The 22406-nt window shown below is 38.9% G+C and overlaps 1 protein-coding gene across 6 annotated transcripts in view; it reads right to left on the reverse strand.

Moving 5' to 3' along the window:
• The window catches only part of DOCK11 (dedicator of cytokinesis 11), a 190179-nt gene that overhangs the window by 105132 nt on the left and 62641 nt on the right, over positions 1 to 22406 (reverse strand). For all 6 annotated transcript variants that reach the window (XM_023758478.1, XM_023758474.1, XM_006082189.3 and 3 more), the window contains 8 exons: positions 21255 to 21389; positions 18280 to 18457; positions 17806 to 17885; positions 15452 to 15535; positions 11478 to 11618; positions 10069 to 10281; positions 4211 to 4333; positions 2683 to 2765 (listed from right to left, as the gene is read on the reverse strand). In XM_023758478.1, coding sequence (XP_023614246.1) covers positions 2683 to 2765; positions 4211 to 4333; positions 10069 to 10281; positions 11478 to 11618; positions 15452 to 15535; positions 17806 to 17885; positions 18280 to 18457; positions 21255 to 21389 — 1037 coding nt within the window. The remainder of the gene's footprint in view (positions 1 to 2682; positions 2766 to 4210; positions 4334 to 10068; positions 10282 to 11477; positions 11619 to 15451; positions 15536 to 17805; positions 17886 to 18279; positions 18458 to 21254; positions 21390 to 22406) is intronic.

A 22406-nucleotide genomic window follows, 5' to 3' on the forward strand; every position in this document is an offset into this window, starting at 1 on the left:
GCATGAGTGGGGGGTGGGAGGGGGCAATGGGGGCATAAGGACACATATGTAATACCTTAATCAATAAAGAGAGAAAAAAACGTGACTGGATAAGCAAATTGTGGTATATTCATACAATGAACTACTACTCAAAATGAACAATTGAAACATACAATAATATGAATGAATTTCAGAAACAGACTGAACAGAAACAACAAAATAAAAGGGTACATATTGCATGATTCCACTTATATGAAGTTCTAGAATAGATCAAAGTCATCTATAGTGATAATCAGATTGCTGGTTGCCTGGGTAGGGGTGGGATGGCTGATTAGACAGAAAGGTGTGGAAACTTTCTGGAGTGACTGACAAGTTCTCTATTTTAGTTGGGGTGGTAGTTACATGACTATATACATTTGTGAAAATTCATCAAGTTGGACATATAAAATGTGTACATTTTCACCAAAGGTAAAGGATATCTCAAAGTTGACAGAACATAAACTAGATCTTTAAGATCAATTTATATAGAGTTTATAATATATATGTAGAATTTCCAATATGAATTTGATTATTTCCTCTCCTACCCCTATCCCATGTTTAAGCAGATATTTTACTGCAAAAAAATGGGAAGTGATGTACAAGTATCCAACACACTGGAGTAGCTATAGCCAGAAACATAGTTTCCCAGGCAGAGCCTCTGAAGATGTGGTCATAGGCATTAACCACTGTTCCTACTTCTAAGCATACATCCTTTATTTTCAGTAAACAAAGGCTTATCATACATCTTTTAAATACCCCAGCCAGGCCTGTAGAGTGAGTTCCTGCTACTACTGACAACCAAAATAATTTAGGAAGGAAAAATAGCATAATTCCTCATCAGAACTGGGGATCAAAGCTTCTAACTTTGAAGATTTTAAAATTAAATTTTCTATTGGCAAAACAGCATGAAGCAGCTACTGCTATGGCCTGAAGGGGGCGCAGTGTGCAACGGTGGCTTTGAAGTCAGGAGCCATGGGTTCCGATCCCTGCTAACACACATTCTGTGTAAACTTGGGCAGAAACTTTGTTTTACTTTTGTGCCTCAACTTCCTCATCTCTAAGGGGATAACAGTATCCACCTCTTAAGAAAATGTAAACTAATCACTTAGACCACTGCCTTATACAGAGTTAGCACTCAATAAGTATAAATAATAACAGCAGCAACAGCAATTGACTTTTCAGGCTGGGGCATCACTAAGGATGCTTATGTTTACAAAGTCATATTTCACCTTACATAATGCCTAACTATACTATCCTCCCCTACTCTTTGCCATTCACCTATCCTTGGCTATCATTTTTAATCATTCTGTAAAACAAGGACAATGTGCCTTTTCATCTACCAACATACAATGCATTTTGGGACCTTCCCAAAAAACTAAATGATTATAAACAGTGACAGAAGAGTTCATTAACTTAGAGTCTCCTACTCTTTTGCTACTCCCAGCACACATGGAACATAATTGATTGAATTATTCAGAACATGGTGCCCTTTCCCCAGTTCTAGTGAGTTGTTGTACAGGCTGTACCACAAACAAGCCAATAAACCTGCACTTCAAAGGTGGCATAAGCAAGAAACACATTTTAAGTCATCAATGTATGTAGACTTCCAATATTGGGGGGGCATGTAAATCTACCATAGGATGTGGTATAGATCAGCAGTCGCCAACCTTTCGGACCTCATGGACCACTGGTTGGTGACTGCTGGTATAGATAACACATTTCCAAATAAATACACACACTACCTCTAAAGAGTTTACCGAATTAGTCATTAGAAAGCAAAAAAAAAAAAACAAAAAAACTATTAATTACAGACTTGCACTTAACAACTGCATTTTTTGCCTTCTCATTTTTGGTATGTTTTCCAGAATTATTCTATGCTAGTTTTTCAAAGCATAAACCCAGTCAACTCTGAAATAGTGCGCATACTGTACTTCATTTACAATAATTTCTGGTTTTCTGGAAAAAATTCCATCACTTAAGCAAATTAGCTCTGCTTTAAAGCACAATATAATTAAGTGGTGTTAGTGAGATCAGTAATCCAAGCCAAAGAAAATTTCCCAAAAGCAAGACATATGAAGAAATTAAAGGGTTTTTGATGTACAGCAAATTCTAAGACAAAGAATTCTTATATCCTGTTATGGACTGAATGTTTGTATCACACATACACCCCAAGTTCATATGTTGAAGTCTAATCCCCAAGATGGTTATATTAGGAGGTGGTATCTTTGGGGTGATTAGGTCATGAGGGTGGAACCCTCATGAATGGGATTAGTGCCCCTGTAAGAACAGACCAGAGAGCTTGCCTGCCCCCTTTCTGCACTGTGAGGACACAAAACAGTCAGCTGTCTCTAACCTGGAAGAGAATCTCACCAGAACCTGACCATGCTGGCATTCTGATCTTACGACATCCAGCCTCCAGAATTGTGAGAAATAAATGTTTGTTGTTTAAGGCATAAACCTTTGGCTTAAACATTTGTTGTTTAAGCAGGTAATTTGTTATAGGACCCAAAGGGACTAGGACACATCCCAGGTGCCCCAAAGCATAACTGGCAAACTATAACTGGTTTGTCAGAAACAAACTGCTGACTGCTGCTAGCAAAAACAACATCCCTCAAGTTCACATATGAGTGTGATGAGAAGGGTCCGGATTACATATGTACACACCTGGCAGCCCAGGCAAAGGGCATTCTGTATTGTCCAAGGCGGCTGCACACTTGCTTGGCTGTTCTGTGCACCTTCTGGGCCGTCTAAGGTCAGAAATAAGAAGATAGGCTCATATTTGTTCAAACTACCAGGGATTCCCCCCAAAATAATGTCCTGAATTTATCTAATATAAAATACCAAACTTTAGAAAAAATATATTCAAATAGCCACAAATACAACAGAACATGCATCAGCTACACACTTTCCAAGACCAAAGCAGTATTTCTTAAAGGTTTTGTGTTTTTCCATTGACAGATCTTCATCAAGATATCTGAAGACAGACAAATAAGATGTAGGGCACATTTTGGACCAGACTCCCACTGGGAAATTTTTAAGCAGTTTAAATGTGTATTTCTTTTCACACAAGAGCAGATAGACACTAGACATTCTTGGAAGAAGTGGATATAGTTGACCTTTTTACTCCCAAGCTAAAAGGCAAGTGACCAAGAGTCAATACAATTAGCTTTGCATGGGCAGGAGCCGCTATATGCAGAGGCACTGGGAGATAACAAAGGATATTATCTGCCTATAGAATATCAACGGGCTGTGAAATGCTGGCTACACACTTATCGTCAGGGATAGAGATGCTAGAAGCTGTTATCTATATCGAGACCTTTTTTTCCTTCACAAATTAGTCACATGTGTCCTCAGCATCTTCCACTTCATAAACACTGCTCGAATACACAAGTAAATGCCACGTAGAACAGATGGACTCTTCATAAATACTCAGTAGCTGGAGAGCTGCTAATGAACTGTGCCACAAATACAGTCCCTCTCTGGGCCTCAGTTTTCTCATTTACAAAATGAGAACAGAGGATTCAATCAATAATTTCCCTTAGTTTAGATGTCAGGGTCCAGAAATTTGGATAATTATATGGGTTGCTGACTTTCAATGTTGCCATTTAAATACAAGAAACAGTAAAAATCCCTACCATTTAATATACCAACATTTCATGAAGGATAGATAGGAGGAATGATTACAAAATGGCAAGGGCAAAAATCTCAGAATAAAGAACAGCCCTTTGAATTGAATACATTTAGCTTCATGAACCGCTCACTATCTCGTTTTTCTTTTCTCACGTCATCTTCATACAGGAGTAAATTTGAGTACAGACTGGCTTTGGGGAACTACAGAAACGGATCATCTTTACCATCCCACCTCTGATATTCTAGGGCTGGGCTTAAAAAAGTGGCTATTGCCAAGGATACAGTGTCAATGAACAGATGTTGCTGAAAAACCTTTAGCTCTTATTTTGATAAGCTAGCAGAAATCAGATTGTCATGTAAACAGAACATAAATGGAAAGGGGAAAAACGTCACGTTCAAGCTTTAGCATGCATAGTCACCTAGCCTAGTATACAATATTTTCACAGTACACTGCATGCTGAGTGTAAGTTTTTGGGGTGTCATTGACAATCCCATTTAGAATATCAGTAAAAGGCAAGTTCTACATTAAGCTGAAGTGTTCACAGATGATCTTTATAAATACCTTTGCTGGGTCTGAATTTTTGATGTAGGGTTCTGCACAGTGCGCAATGTTGCCCTGGAGCACCTTTTCAATTCGCGCAACTAGAAGAATTTCAGGATGTGGAATCGTCACTGAGAAAATTCCCTACGGAAAAAAATGACATCCATTAGTTTTTATGTGATCTCGTACATACAGTTGTTGATTAAGGATTCCATGCAGTGCATTTAGCATAGAATGTTGGTAGTCAACATAGACTCATGTCTGGCATGATGGAAATAGATAACAGTTCCTTTCAAACTGTTTCCCAAGATCCCAATGTTCCTTCCAAATGGATTTTCTATTTTGTCACCAATTTCACATCTAGTAGTCTTGAAAGTGCAGGTGGTCACACTTGCTGCTTAGCTTCTTGTGTTTAGCTGTGTTTGCAAGGTGCGTTGTTGGATCTCATTAATACAATGTATATTGTTTGGCTTAATCGGCATATGCTAAAATACTGTGCATTTCTCAAATAAAACTGGATAAGTATTTTTATTTTTTGTTAATCTTCACCCAAGGATATTTTTTCCATTGATTTTTTAGAGAGAGTGGAAGGGAGGGGGAGAGACAGAAAGAAAGAAACATCAATGTGAGAGAGACACATCAATTGGTTGCCTCCCACACATGCCCCGACCAGGGCCAGGGATCCAACTTACAACCAAGGTACCTGCTCATGACAGGAATCAAACCTGCGGCCCTTCAGCCCTTGGGCCAATGCTCTATCCACTGAGCCAAACCGGCTAGGGCTGGATAAGCATTTTTAAATGTGGTTGCATGTGACTCCAGAGTAATTCAGTCACAAGTAATACTGACTGCAGCTAAGTGGAAGAAAATACGGTATTGGTCTGTGTAAGTTTTCAAACTGCATAACGTAAAAACTAAATCATCTTATAGAAAGTATTCCTTTGTGACAGGTAAAGAGCTCCGGGGCTTTCACTGTAAAGGTAGGGGTCACAGGATCCAAACCTCATTTTGTTCCTGTGCGCTTTACTTAAGGGTACTAAGGTAGATGCAACCAAAGATACAGAAGTTTTCTCTGAATGCATGTGGAAGAACCATATACCCTGTCCAGCTCAGCTCTTTCCAAATATAATGCCTTCCAAACAGCCTGTTAGTTGATTATGTCTGTTGTTTAAAGGAGCATCACACAAAGGAATTCAAGTGGAAAAATCCATCATTGGGACTCTACCAAGTTTTGTTTTTCTACTTGGTGTATTACCAACTGTGTTAAGATAGTGCTTTCCAGTTTTCAAAGCATTTCAGACACATTATCTCATGTGTTCCAGATAGAACCCTCTGAGGTAGACAAAGCAGAAAAGAAAAATGAGTGCAAGGCACTAAGTAATTCCTTCCATACTCCAAAAGCTTGTAAGGATCCCAGGTTAATGGCTGATACAGTTTTGAATTCCCAAGCAAGCAAGCATGGAATGAAGTGGTTAAAAACTGCTCGGAAGCACAATTTCCTGGGCTCAAATTCTGGCTCCACCATTTACGGGGTTTGGCAAGTCAGATCCTCTCTACATCTCAGGTTTCTCATCTATGAAATAGGGATGATGATAGTACTAGCTACTGAATCCACGACTCGTATGGATTAAATGAAGTCATGCACATTGGTACCTGGTTATTACTAGAGTGGCCCAAAGCCACTCAAGGTCAGAGAATTGGATTTCTACTACTGCCAGGAACACGCTGCTTGAACTGTGGGATGCGGCTGGCAGACTGCCTCAAATGTAATTTCGCCTCAAATGTAATTTCATGCGTACCAATTGTCACGTAACTGTGCTAGATGGTTTTCGTGCGTTATCTCAGTCTTCATAAAAACCCTTAAAGCAGGCACTATGATGTACATAGTTTTTAAAATATATTTTATTGACTTAAGAGAGGAAGGGAGAGAGAGAGAAACATCAATGATGAGAGTCATTGATTGGCTGCCTCCTGCACATCTCCTACTGGGGCTAGAGCTTGCAACCTGGGCATGTGCCCTGACCTGGAATCGAACTGTGACTTCCTGGTTCATAGGTCGACACTCAACCACTGAGCCATGCTGGCTGGGCGATAATACATATTTTAAAGATTAAGAAATTGAGGTTTATGCAGCAAGTAAATGGGCAAAAAAGACTGTGGCCAGAGCTTCCAGACTATACAGCCCATGCTATACTGCCTCTCAACCTCGGGGTCCCTGCAGCCAATGTATCATGCAATGAGGCTGGATGAGAACAGTAATACCGATTACTGCTGTAGCTAACATCCACTGAGTACCTTTAGTTCCCCATTCCCTGTACTCTCAGCATTTCCCCACACTGACGATGCCAGTTAGGAGTATTATGATCTGAAATGATTTGACAATTGATAAGAAGAGCAAGCTGCCTTTACTCGTTTATCTGTGATCACTATTACTGCTGCCCCTACTAGCAGCCACATGGTACTGAGCAAACACAGTGGGCCTGGTCCAGTGCTGAGTGCTCTCCAAGATGGCATGCCTTGTCTGACTCTCTCAGCAGCCCTGGGACGCAGGTACTAATGTTACCTCCAGTTGACAGATGAGGATGCTGAGGCACAAAGATGCTCACTTTTAACTGACCAGGGATTCCAGTACAGGGGGATACTCTCTGGAGCTGTTTTGCTTTTGGTCCAATTAGCTTCTAGCCTTGCCATCCCCCAAACACAGAAGGATAGCCAGAGACAGTCCAGGAAGCCCACATGGGCTAAGAGTCTGCCCTTTAGGACAAGGCCTCTGGTCCAGCCCTCCTTTCCCACTAAGGAGGTATAGACTGCGCCTCCCCCCCCCCCAGCACAGGGTAACTGTTACTCATTTCAATGTTCTCTCCCTCAAAAGAATAAGGCAGGTCCCCCAATCCCCATCACTTACACAGCCCAAGGCATGGCAAGACATGCAGTAGTGGGGGGGTAGCTCTGTACCCTTTCACCAATCCAACAACTGCTACCCTCCAGGAGAGAGCCTAGAGCCACAGGTAGGCAACCCCCAAGAGTCAGCAGCTCCCCCACAACCCCAACTCAACCTTGGGGGACATGGAGCATTGAGCTCTACCAGGGTATCTGGGAAGAAACTGCCAGGAGGCTGAGAATAAAGTGACTGCTCACAGTAGCTATTGGTGTCAGGGAAGCAAAACTACTGGATGGAGCCAACTTCCTCCATTTCCTGTGATCACCCCGTGGCTCCTCAGGAAGCCACTGGGGAGAAAGATTCTAAGGAGCAGGTGGGGAGAGCCTAGAATGGTCCCAAAACACCTAACATCCACCAAACCCTGGAAGCCGCCTGTCCCCATAGATAATGCTGCTACTTGAAAAGACTTGCTGGAAGGGAATAGTCTACCATCAGCCCTTCCTGGGAGTGCTGGAGAACTGGGCTGCTTTCTTCTCTCTGGGGTGACATGAAAGCAGTACAGTATAGGGGTAAAACTATGGGCTTCTTAGGGAGCCTGCTAGACCTAGGTTCACGTCCTATTTCCTCATCTTATTCGCTCTGTGACCTTGGGCAAGCCACTTGACTATTCCGTGCTCACTTTCCTCATCTACAAAATGGGGATAGTAACAGTACCTAGCTACTTTACTGGGGTGTTGTGAGAATTAAATGACTTCATACAGATAAATACCTAGAGAAATAGATCAGCAATAGTAAGTGCTTGAATTGTTGTTATTGCTGGAAAGTGGTTGAGCTGAGATCGGCTAACACTAAGTCTCTCTTACATAGTACTGTTTCCTCGTCCTAAATGGGAAGAAGTTAAGAAAAAGACTTCTTCCAAATAAAAGGTTCAACTCTTTGAAGTAAATGACCATTTCCTAGTGTCTTCAGCTGATCTGAGAGAGGGTTCAAAATGATAAAGCCCTTTGAGGCCACTGCCCATTATTCTCACCTGCCCAGCTCTCATCTATTCCTTTGAGGTCTCTCTCAAGCCCCACATCTTCTGTGGACTCTTCTAAGTGAACTCCTGACGACTGACCCCTCCTCACATTCTAAACTCTTCTACTACCATTATGCTGTATACCTCAGCACTAAATTGCATCCTGCCTAACATTGCTGATTGAGGTCTTTCAAACAGGCCTAGGTTCAAATCCTGCTGGTAACACTACTGGCTCTGTAATGGTAGACAGCTTACTTAACCTCCCTGAATTGCAGTTCCCTCATCTGCAAAACAGCAATAATTATACTATTTCAGGAGAGTATGATGATTCCATGAGACACCAGTGGAAAATTCTGGCACACAGGAGATACTCAAAACATGCTGGTTTTCTTCCTGACTTAGATTACAAGTGGGATGACACCTGGAAGCACAATTTAAACTTCTTGCATTGAACATACAACTAAGTACATTGAAGTAATATAGTAAACATATCGTTGGCTTAAAAGGACTTATTTGATATCATGTGGGAAATTTTAAACATACAATTCAATAGCAAGTTCTCAAATATTTATCCCACTGAACCTGCTCAATCTCTCTTATAGAAGCATAGGCCGTTTTGTGGAATGTACACATATGAGACAACTATAGTCTGAGTAACAAACGAAAGGGCCGTAAGGGAACAAGGGGTATGGACAATGCAGGGAAAAGCTACCAAAGATCTGTAGCCTAAAGAGGGTAGTGACATCACATGTAAAGTCTTCCCCTGCCATTTAGCAGTCTGTACCAATGAGCATAATCTTTGACCCTCAAAACTCCAAAGCTGGGGATTTATTCTAAGGAGATAATTCAAAAAATGAGCTAACATGTACACACAAGGATGTTCAATGCAGTGCTATTTATTATATCCAAAATTATAAATATTCTAATTAGTTAAATCAATGGAATACCATATTAGCCTTTAAGAATGTGACTATCTAAAAATGTTGATAAAGAATGATAACCATGTTAAATGAATACAGTAGGTATAAAACAGCATGAATATGATACACATGTATAGTCTTATACAAACTGTATGTGTTTACACATACATACAACAGAGCTGTCTAGAAAAATGTTTGCCAAAATGTTAATAATTACCATCTATGGCTGGTGATTTTTACTTTCTTCTTTATACTTTTTGTATTGTTTGAATTTTCTATACGATAATGTGTATATCTTTATAATCAGAAAATAAGAACATTTTTATTTTTGGAAAAATAAATCTCCTTACAATGAGAGCTGCTTTGTTCTTCCTACTCTAATTCTTTGCCTCACTCTATGGTTTCCTTTCAGTTGCAAAAGTCTAGAAGGCAATCAGTTCTGCTCTGCCTAACCTCTTATAGCTGCCACTCTGGTCAGAGGTCAAAATGCCAGGGATCGTTAGGCTCTTTCTAAAGGAGATGCTTTGCACCACATAGGACAGAAGAGAGTAGCATTACAGTTGTGACACAGCAGTTCCCTCCCATTGCTTTTCAACCAGAACTCCTTGTATAAAGAGCCTTTATGCTCCATTAAAACTATCTACTCATAATGGAAATAGGAATTAGAGATGGGAGGTCAATGTAAGGTCGCTGTTTCTTCAAAGAAACAAGCCTCGCAGGCACCTATTGCCTTGCTCAGAAGTCTGCACATGGGTATGCATGTGTGCATGCGTGCATGTATGTCTGTCTGTCTGTGTGTGTGTGTCTATGTGATCTGCAGTCCATGTCACAAAACACTTTTGAGACTCACATCATGATCCCAATTAAAATGTTACTTCGCAAGTGTATTAGTAGCATATTTATTTTCTGGTTTCTGGGTTTTTTCTCTCCAATTACAGTCACTAGAAAAACACCAATACACAGACCTTACAAGAGACGAAAGCCCATGATAACATTGGCCTGAAACAATGAAATAACCCGAGGGTGTATCTGTTTCTTATTCTAAAAGATCATGGTTTACCTGCTTTACATAGCGTAACTGAGACTCAGCAATTCCATGAATGAAAGACTCCGGTGAAGAGCTTTTTGCATTTCCATCACTGGTTAGTTGAGTTGAAGTTCCCCACAGCATTTCACGAACAGAAGGGGGATTCAGGTCTATGTGGAAGTCAGCTGAAATCTTACAATTGTTCTTCACATCAAATAAGGCAAGATTGATAAAAAAGGGTTCAACCTGGGAATGAAGACAATTCCATTTTTAAACTAAGACGGCTTTTTTAGGTGGAGTGTGTGAAGGGACACAAATTACAAAATATTTTTTTTATTCCTCAAGTTTCTGTGATTACACTTTCTTTCTGAGTTCAGCATTTAGCTAAAAATGCATTAAAGCTCATTTGCACATAAGAAAGAACATTCTAAATAACAGGCCTACAAATTTTAACTTTTGTCAGGTATAAATAATTTCACAAGTTCTAATTTTTTTAATTGATGAGTAGAAATTGGAAGCCAAATTTAAAGCACACCAATTGTCCAACAAATAAAATTTAATTTTCTATAGGTTTATTGAAGTTGTCCCAAAATAATGCCAATATTATAGAATCGAAATAAATCTTCCCTTTTGTTATGTTACAGCTTACTGGATTTACATTTCATAAAAGCTAATAACAGTCAACATCACATTACTTGACAAAAGCTTTGTTGCCCCATCAGCAGTTTTGGAAAACATGATTCCTCTCTACAGATGGCATTTGAGAGCTGGTCACAAAGAGAAATTTCATGCCAGATGGCATAAAGATTAACCCTTTACACACAGAAAGTCTGCTAGTGAGTTTCAGCCTCATTGTAAGAGAGAACAAATCATTGTGGATATTTTTCAAAGACAAAACTAGAACCAAAAAAAAAATCAAGATGAACATAAAATTCAGACTCTGGCAATTTTACATTTATAGTTTCAAGAATTTCTGAGCAAATCAAATGATCCGTAACAGCTAATAATTAGAATTTTCTGTGCAGAACAAAATTAATTCACTCTGAGAACAGTGAATGAGGCTGACTGCATAGCATCTGGACCCCTGCATGGCTTTCATGTTCATTACTCATGGCTATGAGCCAATTTCACAGAAGTCATATTTTCTAGTAGAATTCACAAATTGGAGGGTTTACCAGGTTCTGGGGATATGTCTCTCTTGAATGTCAGGAGCCTATTCTATCTGCCTTTTGAATAGGTAAAACTTTCACAAATCTTTCAAGATGAAAACATATTCACATTTTGGCAAAAGAAAGACATACATGAAATTCTTCCATGTCAAATGTATCAAAACATGTAGCAATAGAATTTTCACCCAGTAAGTTAGTTCTCAGTTATAAAAAAATTAAGATGTGTTCTTAATGCACTGGTTTAGGGGAAGTAGAAGGAAAAGTCATACATACATTTGTGGGTGGTCCTTTTACATTGTCTCCAACTTGACCCAAGATATTAAAAGTTAAATCATGGCAATTTACCAGGAAACGTTTATTGCACTTTTCTTCAAATGGCTTTATATCAGGTTCAATTCCTGAAAAGTCCAATCTCTACAAAACAGATAATATGAATTATTTCCAAAAGAAAATCGGATTCATATTAATATAGATGTATGAGTAAAAATTGCAGTATCCAACAGTTCTCTGTCCATTCTTCATTTGAACCCTTTTTATTTTTTCATTCAACAGCCTCTGTAGAGCTCTTTGACTAAGGTTTAAGCACCATTAAAGAAATTTTGGAGGGAGATGAGACTATAGACTCTGATCTAAGGCAAAGAAAAAGTCACAAGTGTACCCTGACCTAAAAAGCCCTATACATCATGACTTCCTACCTCCCCCCACTCCTCTGACCTGATACCCTACCACTCTTGCCTTTCCCCCTACCCTCTCTTTTCCAGTCACACTGGCATCCTTAGTTGTTTCTCTAGCACAAGTATACTCCTACCTCAGGACCTTTGCACTTGCTGTTCTGTCAGGACCCCTCTTTCCCCAGACGGACACATGGCTTACTCCCTTCATTTCATTCAACTGACATTTCCAGAGTCTCCCTTAACTCTCTATAAAAACTGCACATACTCTGAGAGTCTACTCTCCCTTTCCTTGATTTAGTTTTCCAACAATATTTTTTAAATATTTACTCAGGTGTTCATTGTTTGTCTTCACCACAAAATATATGTTTGAGAATGGTAGGAGTTTGGGTTCTTTTATGAGCTGTACAGGAAGCAAAACTGACATGAATGGACATGGGGGGAATCAAGAATTACACAATGGTCTCTACCTTGGAAGATTTAATAGATTGTGATGTTATGCACTTAACTGTGAAATAAAGATAGGGGGAGAATGAGTATAGATGAGTTCAGTTTGGGATGTGTTGAGTTTGAGGTGATGTAAGTGGTTGGAAAAACAGGAGAGGTCTGGGTTGGAGATCTGGATTTGGGAGTCAGTGGCAACCAGGTTGAAGAGGAACCCTGGTGACCACCTCTCTTTAAATCAGGGGTGGTGAACATCCCGCAGGGCCATGTAAGGCCCATGAAACCATTTGGTCTGGCCTGCCAAAGCATTCGAGGTGATTTAATTAAATGTTTGATCAAACATAGCAGGTTAATTTTTAAATCGATAATTTTGTATGACCCTACAATGATGTTATAAATATCCAAATGGTCCTTGGCAGGAAAAGGGTTCCCCACCCCTGGTTTAAATGATGAACAGAGAGAGAGGCATCTGCTCAGGAAACTGATAAACACTGAGCTTAGCTTCTAACAGAGCTGGGGGGGTGTACCCTGGCTCACAGAGATATACATATATTTAATTTTTGATATTACAAATTTTTTTTAAGTTTCAAACAAAGATATTGAGAGTCAAGGAATTTCTCTGAGCGGGGGAGGAATCTGTCCCTCCCCAAACATACTCATAGAATCCTCCTTCTCAGCTCACAGAGCTCAGGCAATCTAAGTCCGTCTGTTCATTATGAATGTCTAACCAGACTTACATTCTGTTCACAAGTGGGAGGAAAAGTATAGATTGTGGGACAACTTACTATACTTTCAATTAAGACAAGAGACATGGTAGGCGGGAAATGATTGGGTGAATCTAGGCAGAAAATACTGCCAATATGGAAAACTCAAGCCAAGAAACACAAGAATTTTTCTCAATTGCTTAAGTAATTCAAGCCAAAACAGGTATTGTGCCTGAAGAATCTTGGATAAATGTAGCCATTCTGACCCAGCTTGCATCAGTGATAAAATCCTCCTTAAAAGAGCCTAAAATATAATATGCATACCTGAAAGCACAATCTCTGCGCACCCCACCCCCGAGTCTATTTATCTACAAAAGGAATACAAATGCGTGGGCCTAGACAGCTCCCCCTTGAACACTTATCTATCTGTGGAGCCAGAGGAGGCAAGTCATTGCCATGGAGATCAATTCTAATTTCCACCAATTTATCTGCTCTCCTTTCTATCTCAGACAGTGGAATGTGAGGAGAAACTGGACTAAATCACTAAACCCCAGCCCCCAAATCCTTTCCCTTCTCAGGTCTGTGAGTGCAAATAGTCGGACATATGGCCTTCCCCAGTCGTTCAAAGTTGGAGCCATTCACTTCAGTAGGTCAGCGTTGCTTTATTCTGTAAATCCATGATAGAAAGCATATCTGTAAACACTGAAACTGTGGCCAAAAGAGAAGGCTGATGTTATAGGATGGCACTTCGCCTAGTAAAGGTACTCAACACAGACAACATGGATTTCTCTGTAGTGAGCCTGCCTTCCATAATCAACACTAAATGCAATTTTTTGTCCTTAAAGTTTCATCACAACTGTGTATTTTCCTCTCACTTGTAGCTCACTGATAAGCAATTCAAACATAAAATCAGTTTAGTTCCATGACCACAAAAACACTACACCACATTCCTTTTTTACAGATGCTGAATTGAGTTTCAACCGCAGTCAATTGGCTTCTTTGTATACAATGAAAGGGGCTGACATGTCCAATTAAAGCCCAATCATGGTGCTTGCAGAGGGGGGAGGGGGATCAAAGCCTCAGATATGTTTGGAACAAGGAAATTTATGAATGAATATCTTAGAACTAAAATTCCTGAGGTCTGATATACTTTTAAAAAATCATATAACTTACACAATGTAATAATGATGGGGGTGGGGGAGATGAAACATTTAAAACAAATTTTCCCCAAATAATAAAAATACCATATAAGAAAATAAAATTACTTGGAAAAAAATTCTGCATTATTTACAGACTATATACTTTTCCCATTTCAAACTAAAAAAATATTGTAATTAAGAAACTGTATGAAGCAAAAAGAAAATACCAAATCAGTCTTCACAAAATTATTTTATATTTTCACTAAGTAAAACTGTAATGCTTACATACTGCATATATTTCTATTTTCAGAACACCTCAAAGATTTGAATTATAAATCATACGTGGAAAAATTAAAAAGAAAAAAATTAGTCTCCCCTCAAATAATTTCATTTTCTCATGAAATGTGTTTTCATTAGGAAAAATACATAAAATACATAAATGCTGTAGAAATTTTGTATTTAAACAAATCAGCAATTTCATTAGAAAATATCATGAAATTAGCCCAGACAGCGTGGCTCAGTGATTTGAGTGTCAACCTATGAGCCAGGAGGTCATGGTTCAAATACTGGTTAGGGCACAAGCCCTGGTAGCTGGCTCAATCCCCAGTGTGGGGCGTGCAGGAGGCAGCCAATCAATGATTCTCTCTCATCATTGATGTTTCTATCCCTCCCCCCATCTCCCTTCCTCTCTGAATTTAATAAAGATATACTTAAAAAAGAAAATATCATGAAATTAAATATTAACTGCATATCTCTTAGTTCAAAAAGTACCTAACTCTCATGGAAAAGGTGAAAATCCACATGCACATAAACTTGCACTTCCTTGCACCACTTTCCATTTAGAGTGAGCCAGATGTAAAAATTACCCCAGTTTTCCAGGCCTACGTCAAAACTGGAAAGTAAATCACCTGTCTCATATGACCTGGTGTTCTTCATGCTGCAGATACTCACTATTACTAGACCACAATTGTATCTAATAGGTTACAAGAGCACTAATACCATCTTTAAGAATTCTTTAACTTATCCATTTTGAGGCATAAGATGAAGTGAAAAGAAAATAGAGAACTGAAAAAGAAAACCATGTATATTCAGTCCCAAACTATTTGCATATGTGACAGTCCTCTTGAGTGAAGTTAGCTGTTAAGCTACCTGTTCAAAGATAACAAGACAAATATAAAGCAATCAACATTACGCAGGGGTGCAAAAATCAGTGATTTCAACATTTTAAATGTGTTTTTTTTTCCAAATAAGCAACAATTGTAGGATTATTTAAAGAAATATATTAATACCTGAACTTCCGAATCAAAAGAAAAGAGGTTCTGTCTTCCATCCCCTCTACTGAGTTTGTTTAGCTGCTCAGTTTCTCTTCCATACTAAAAAATTTAAAACATATATTTACATATATGCACACATACCAAACATTCCTTTAGTTCCTTCAAAACAGTATTAAATACCATTTAAATATATAGCTTCAGTGAAACTAGCAATCTGGCACAGCTTCAAAAATATACCATTCTCCATTTCCATGTACTTAGGATGGATAAAGAATACTTGCTTGGAGGAGAGTCGCTGTGACTATGACCCACAATAAGCTATAGATCAGGTTTTTAGACTCTATGTTCCTCTGATAACATCAAGCACAATATTCAGCCCTAGGAAGTTTGGCTCAGTGGATAGAGCGTCAGCCTGCATATTGAAAGGTCCTGGGTTCAATTCCGGTCAAGAACACATGCCCGGGTTGCGGGTTCAATCCCCAGTAGGGGGCGTGCAGGAGGCAGCCGATCAATGATTCTCTCTCATCATTGATGTTTCTCTCTCTCTCTCTCTCCCTCTCCATTCCTCTCTGAAATCAATAAAAATATATTTTAAAAAATATTATTCAACCCATAGTAGTACAAAAAGGAATCCAAGAGACTTTGAATGCAGAAGAGAAATAAATAAGACAGAAAACACTTTACATATCCATGGTGTTAGCCATAGACTATTATATACCACTAGAGGCCCGGTGCACGAATTCGTGCACAGGTGGGGTCCCTCGGCTTGGTCAGCGATCAAGGCCTATCAGGGGGCCAGCCGGCCGGGGTGAGGAACCTCAGGAGGTTGGCCGGCCAGCCTCCCCATCAGGGCCCAGGGGGAGGGACTGCAGGAGTTTGGCTGGCCGGCGGGGTGGGGGAAGGATCACATGAGGTTGGCCGGCCAGCTGGGGAGAAGGACTATGGGAGGTTGGCTGGCTGGCCAGCCAGGGGGAGGGGCCACAGGAGGTTGGCCAGCCGGGGGGAGGGGCCGCGGGATGTTGGCTGTGGGAGCGCACTGACCACCAGGGGGCAGCTCCTGTGTTGAGTGCCTGCCCCCTGGTGGTCAGGGCGCGTCATAGCGACTGGTCGACTGGTCATTCCGGTCGTTCAGTCATAAGGGCTGCTTAGGCTTTTATATATATAGATTCTGATTCTGTCACCCTAGGAGAAACATAATGGGCCGTACAGTCTGAAATTACAAAGAGTCAGAGGGGATACATTAAAATCTATAAAATCATAGAAAGCCTAGATCAGGGGATCATGAGTATGTTCCTAATTTTTGGAAAATAGCTTTGAAGCTTAAGAGAAGGATAATTGTAAAATATAAAAAAGTTACTTATAAAATTGGGTAACTTATTCCAGGAAGAGGACTAAAGTGAAAATAAATAGGTTTGACAAGGATTTAAATAAATGGGATATTAAACCTTTTAATCTATTGTAGTATAGACTCTACAGAGTATAATATCTCACCCTACTAAAATAGGTGTGATAATCACCTCTATGCTTTGAAAATTAGCTCATTTCAAACTCCAAGGAGCAGAGTAATTAACACAAATGATATATGTTCACCAAAATTTTTATCTGATGAAATTATTTATATACATATGTATTTACATATAGAAACTAACATATATAAAATTATGAAATTAACATATATAAATCATTATATTGAATATCATGTTCAATCTGCATCAACAGCCACTTGAAAAAAGCCACTACATTCACGGATTCAACCAACCACAGATCAAAAATATTTTAAATGTTACACTGTTGCTGAGGTGTAGTATGTAATGAGTCCTAAGATGGTTGCCTCTGTACTGAACATGTACAGACTTGTTTCCTGGTCATTCCCTAAACAATATAGTATAACAGCTATTTACATAGTATTTACATTGTAATAGGTATTATAATAATCTATAGATAACTTAAAGTACACAAGAGGATTTGTATAAACAATATGCAAGTATTGTGCCATCTTATATAAAGGACTTGAGCATCTTCAAATTTTGGTATCCCCCAGGATCCTATAACCAGTTCTCTGAGGATACTGAGGGATGGCTGTAATTGAACAGAATATGAAGTAGCAAATAAAATTAATAAAGTCATAACAATCTTAAAGAACTTCTTGGCATCTAGAAAAAAAATAAGATTTTCCAAACTGTTAGTTGGCACTTCATAAGTCCAACTTTAGGAGTATAACTTTCCTTTTAAAATCTCTACCTGTTGTACTAATTTACTGTGGTTTTTAACTTAGAAATGGCATTGCCAAATGGAATCCAGCATTAAAATTTTAACAGCTAACCCTGCATTGCCTCAGCTGAAGGCAAGTTGCCATAAGAAAGATGTACCTTCATCAGTTCCGGATGCATGCTCCTTTCCAAACTGGCCATGATGCTCTCGGCTTTGCCTTGGCTGCTAGTTTCATCATCTGTAAATTCATTAAAAGCAGATGTTCCAAATCATACAAACCATTACTAATCACCTAAGAGGAATATCCTAACTATCTCTTCTCCCACCCCATCCTCACCTACTAGATTTATTGCAAAGAATTTTGATTATGAAAGCATAGGGGAAACTTTAATGGGCTTTTGAAAACCTGCCATGAATTCCCTATCCATTTTAGTCTGGTTATATTTCATGTGTCTGAGTCTATACACTATCAACTCTGAAAAACAAATATATCAACCTTCAGAGTCACTTTTAATGAAGAAGCAGGTCAACCTTTAAGATTAAGAGTTCTATATTCACCCCACACAACAGACATTTCCATAGATTAAAGACAAGGGCTTTACCTCAATAACGAACCATTTGAAAATTCTGACCTTGTGCTGCTTCTACTGTCTCCTTTTTCTCTTGCACCAAACTGTCGGTATTGATCTGGATAATCTTTTTCAAAGTTATCAACCATTCTTCCATCTCCTGTTCAGTTTCAGCAGCCAGATAATGGCTGTACTTATCTAACATCTTGAGTTCAAAAGCATGACGGCGCATTTTGGGGCACTAGAAGAAAAAAAAAACCGCATTGTTAAGTTAGTTTAGTTGCTCTTTTCATATTAGATTTCATTAGTTTATTTCTACCTCAGAACAGCACATAGATATACCAATACTTTTATGAAAGAATTACTTCTTTCAACTAGACGATGAATGAATGACCACGTCAAACATCTTTTTTTTTGTTCCCTCAGTACTGAGCTCAGTGTTATATGCACAAAGTGGGTATAAAATACTACTTGTTGAGTGAGTATTATCGTTTAAGGCCTTTTGACATCAATCACATTTAGATAATTACACTGCCACATGAAAGTAACCAAATATTTTATAATTTTCCCCCTGCTCAAAGTTTTCCTTGCATATTTATAGATTTCCCTGGCCCTTAAAAACAATCGGCCCTTAAATGTGACCTGAAATAAATCTGGCACTTGCTTTATATCATAACATAAAATGCAATATCAACACCTAATTCATTTTACCACACATAATATGCACAAAAGAAAACTTTACTTGATTCACATTAAATTGTGGCTCTCTAGATTTATTGCAAAGGACAATATGGAAATGGCCAATGCTGAATGCTAGCACACAAGGCAAATAAAATCTACCTCCTTTCCTCAAACATGATGACACATTCTTTTATATTACCACCTTCTCTGTCACGACCAAAGAAATGACACACTCCCTCTCCCAAATAACACAGTGTTAGTTTTAAGAAAGGTTCATGAATCAATAATTTTCCACTGCATAGTCATTACTCAAGAAGGAACCAAGAAATTTCCTCTTTCTCATCTTCAAAGTATAGTAAAGGATGACATCAAACTGCTGTAGCAAGTCACAAAGATTTATATATTTGAAAATATTTGGAAGGGGAGATCATAAATAGATGAGGAAAGCAGAGCCTAGGAACAAATGGTCAATCCAGACTAAAACTAATAAAGAATTTTTGTAATTTGTGTGTGTCCTCTTTTTTCCAGTAATATATATACAAAAAGTATACACACTGAATAATTATAAAGGCAGTTTATTAAAATACATTTCATTTTCAAAATTGAGCTATCAGCTATTAAAGTGTGTATATATTTTTTGGGACATACTATATATCACCTTCTAGTCACATAGATTTTCATATTCATACAAGTTTTTTTTCATTTGATCCTTATAATAATCTCATTTGATCAGAAAATAGACACTTTAGTTTTGAAAATTAAGATTCAGGTAGGTTAGGGGCATTGACCTCACATCTCATGCCTCCTAATCAGCCCTGTGCTACTTCTGGTCGACCATGCTACCTTGACTCTGTAGTAATGGCTCCTATCTTGGTGAATTGACTTCTTATTTAGATCATCTCTGTGCCCTGTTTCCCACACAGTCTTTGTTCATGCCCCCTCAATAATTCAAATCAGTAAACATTTGTTAAGCCACTGCTGCTGTGTACAAAACACCACTAATTATTATAGAGGACACAGACATGATGAATATGACATGGTCCCTTAAAGTCTAAAAATGAATGTGCAGAATTACCCACAAGTTAGAGTATGATTCATAGATTAGAGTATAATAGAGGGGAAAAAGCCAAGTGGTCATACAGGGGAGGTGGTGCTTAATTCCACTTGGTGGGCATGAGGGTAGGGAAGGAAACAGAAAACATTTCATGGCAGAAGTGCTATTTGAGCTGAGTCTTAAAGGTTCAAACAGGAACAGAAGGGGAAAGTATATGTCAAGCAGAGAAATAAATGTAAGAAAGGCATATACATGTGAAGCTATGATTGGAGCACAGAATGTATAAGGGAATGCGGGGGGATGCAGTTAGAAAGCAGGGTGAGGGCCAATCACTATGGGCCTGCAATGGTTAAGACCTTTAGATCTCACTATGCAAGACAATAAATCAAGAGCCACAAGGTTTTGGGTAGAAAGTAAAGGACCCCATCTATGTCTTAGGAAGATAAATTGGAGCAGGACAACAATTCAGAAGGCAGGAAGGTAAGATTCTAGGTAAGAGAGGAGAAAATGGGCCGAAACCGGTTTGGCTCAGTGGATAGAGCGTCGGCCTGCGGACTGAAGGGTCCCAGGTTCGATTCCGGTCAAGGGCATGTACCTGGGTTGTGGGCACATCCCCAGTAGGAGATGTGCAGGAGGCAGCTGGTCGATGTTTCTCTCCCATCGATGTTTCTAACTCTCTATCTCTCTCCCTTCCTCTCTGTAAAAAATCAATAAAATATATTTAAAAAAAAAAGAGAGAGGAGAAAATGGAAAACCAGAGGAAGCACAGTGAGAATGGGAAAATGGTAAGAGATTGAATAGGTCCTTGGAAGCCAGACTGGAAAGGACTGGGTAAACACCTGAATACTAGCACAGAACAAGAGTGGGCCAATTGCAGGGGATTCTGAATTGTCTTATATAAACATTTTAGCAGATGAGATGCCATTAACCAACAGAGAATAATGACGAGGTTCTTTTGTTTTTTTTAATTGACTTTTTAAAAAATTTCTTTATTAAGTTATTACATATGTGTCCTTATCCCCAAGCCAAGTTGATCAGCCCAGCTGGCATGGCTCAATGATTGAGCTTCCACTTATGAAGGTCACAGTTTGATTCCCGGTCAGGGCATATGCCCAGGTTGTGGGCTCCATCCCCAGTGTGGGATATGCAGGAGCAGCCCATCAGTGATTCTCTCTTATTGATGTTTCTATCTCTCTCTCCCTCTTCCTTCCTCTCTGAAATCAAGTAAAATCTATATATTTTTAAAAATTTGATCAATAACCGTTTTCGAGAAAGAGAAGAAAGATTACCTCTACAGCCCTACCTGAACAACTTCAATGCAGGCATCCAAGTAGATGGAAGTTTTAGGTTCTTTTGAATTTTTTTCATCTTTACAGGAATTGAGAATATATGAACCATCAGGAAGTTGAGTTAAGTAAAAATACCGTCTCTTGAATACCTATGGAGGAAGGAACAGCAATGATATATTTGTTACATATACCTTGCATTTGAACAGTTTCTTTGAACTAAAAACTCTGAAAAGCTTGCCACAGGCATTACATGTGGACAACCTTCAGACAACTCTGAAAAGTGTTAGGAATTACAATTATCTTCATTTTTTTAAGATGGAGAATTTGAAGTCAAGTGATTTTACTCAGTTAATCAAATATCTAGAGAAGAGGTTTTAACACTTTAAAGTTTATAAAGTAATTTTGTATCTGAATTACTGTCCATTTCATTATAGCATCCATTTCCCATTTAATTGCAAACCATGACTAGATTCTTATAATTTCCATCATATTATCACAAATCCAAGTATAAATATATATATAAACACACACAAACACACCCCTCTATCATCTATTTATCTCTCATCTGCACATCTTACTGCACTCACCTATGCTGTTCCAGTATCCCCACTTGTGAAAGTAAAGCTTATAATGCACTCACTGAGTCATTAGTTACTTACCATTGTTGAGCGCTCCGAATGCTGAGATTTTAATCAAAAGGCCCAATGGGATTGTGCCATTCGTTTGCAATTAGGGATTCACAACAGTTAAGAAGTAGTCTGTTACTACAACTCATAGCAAAAGCCCAGGAATTGGGGAAAAGGAAAAGTCTGATACATTCATGCTACCTCTCTACTCTCCCCTAAAAAGAGTCTTGGACCCGATGAAGGAAGTGAGAAAAGGGGATTCTGAGCTCTCTGATGAATCTATGCTTCTTTCAATAAGCCACAAACTCTAAGCTGTGTCAAGCATTTCTTATAGTAAAATTCCCCAGGATTATGGATCTAAAATAATGTCAGAGAATGGGAAGAGAGACTAGGAAATAGATTTTTGGTGATTATTGGGGAAATGCATTGCAATGCATCTTATGTTACTCACAGGAGTTCATTTTTAGATTTAAGGTTGCCATTTGCAATCACCCATCTAATTATCCAGTTATGATCTCTGACTATTTTAAGAACTATAAT

This window comes from Myotis lucifugus, unplaced genomic scaffold (assembly GCF_000147115.1).
Source record: "Myotis lucifugus unplaced genomic scaffold, Myoluc2.0 scaffold_2, whole genome shotgun sequence".
Classification (NCBI taxonomy): domain Eukaryota; kingdom Metazoa; phylum Chordata; class Mammalia; order Chiroptera; family Vespertilionidae; genus Myotis; species Myotis lucifugus.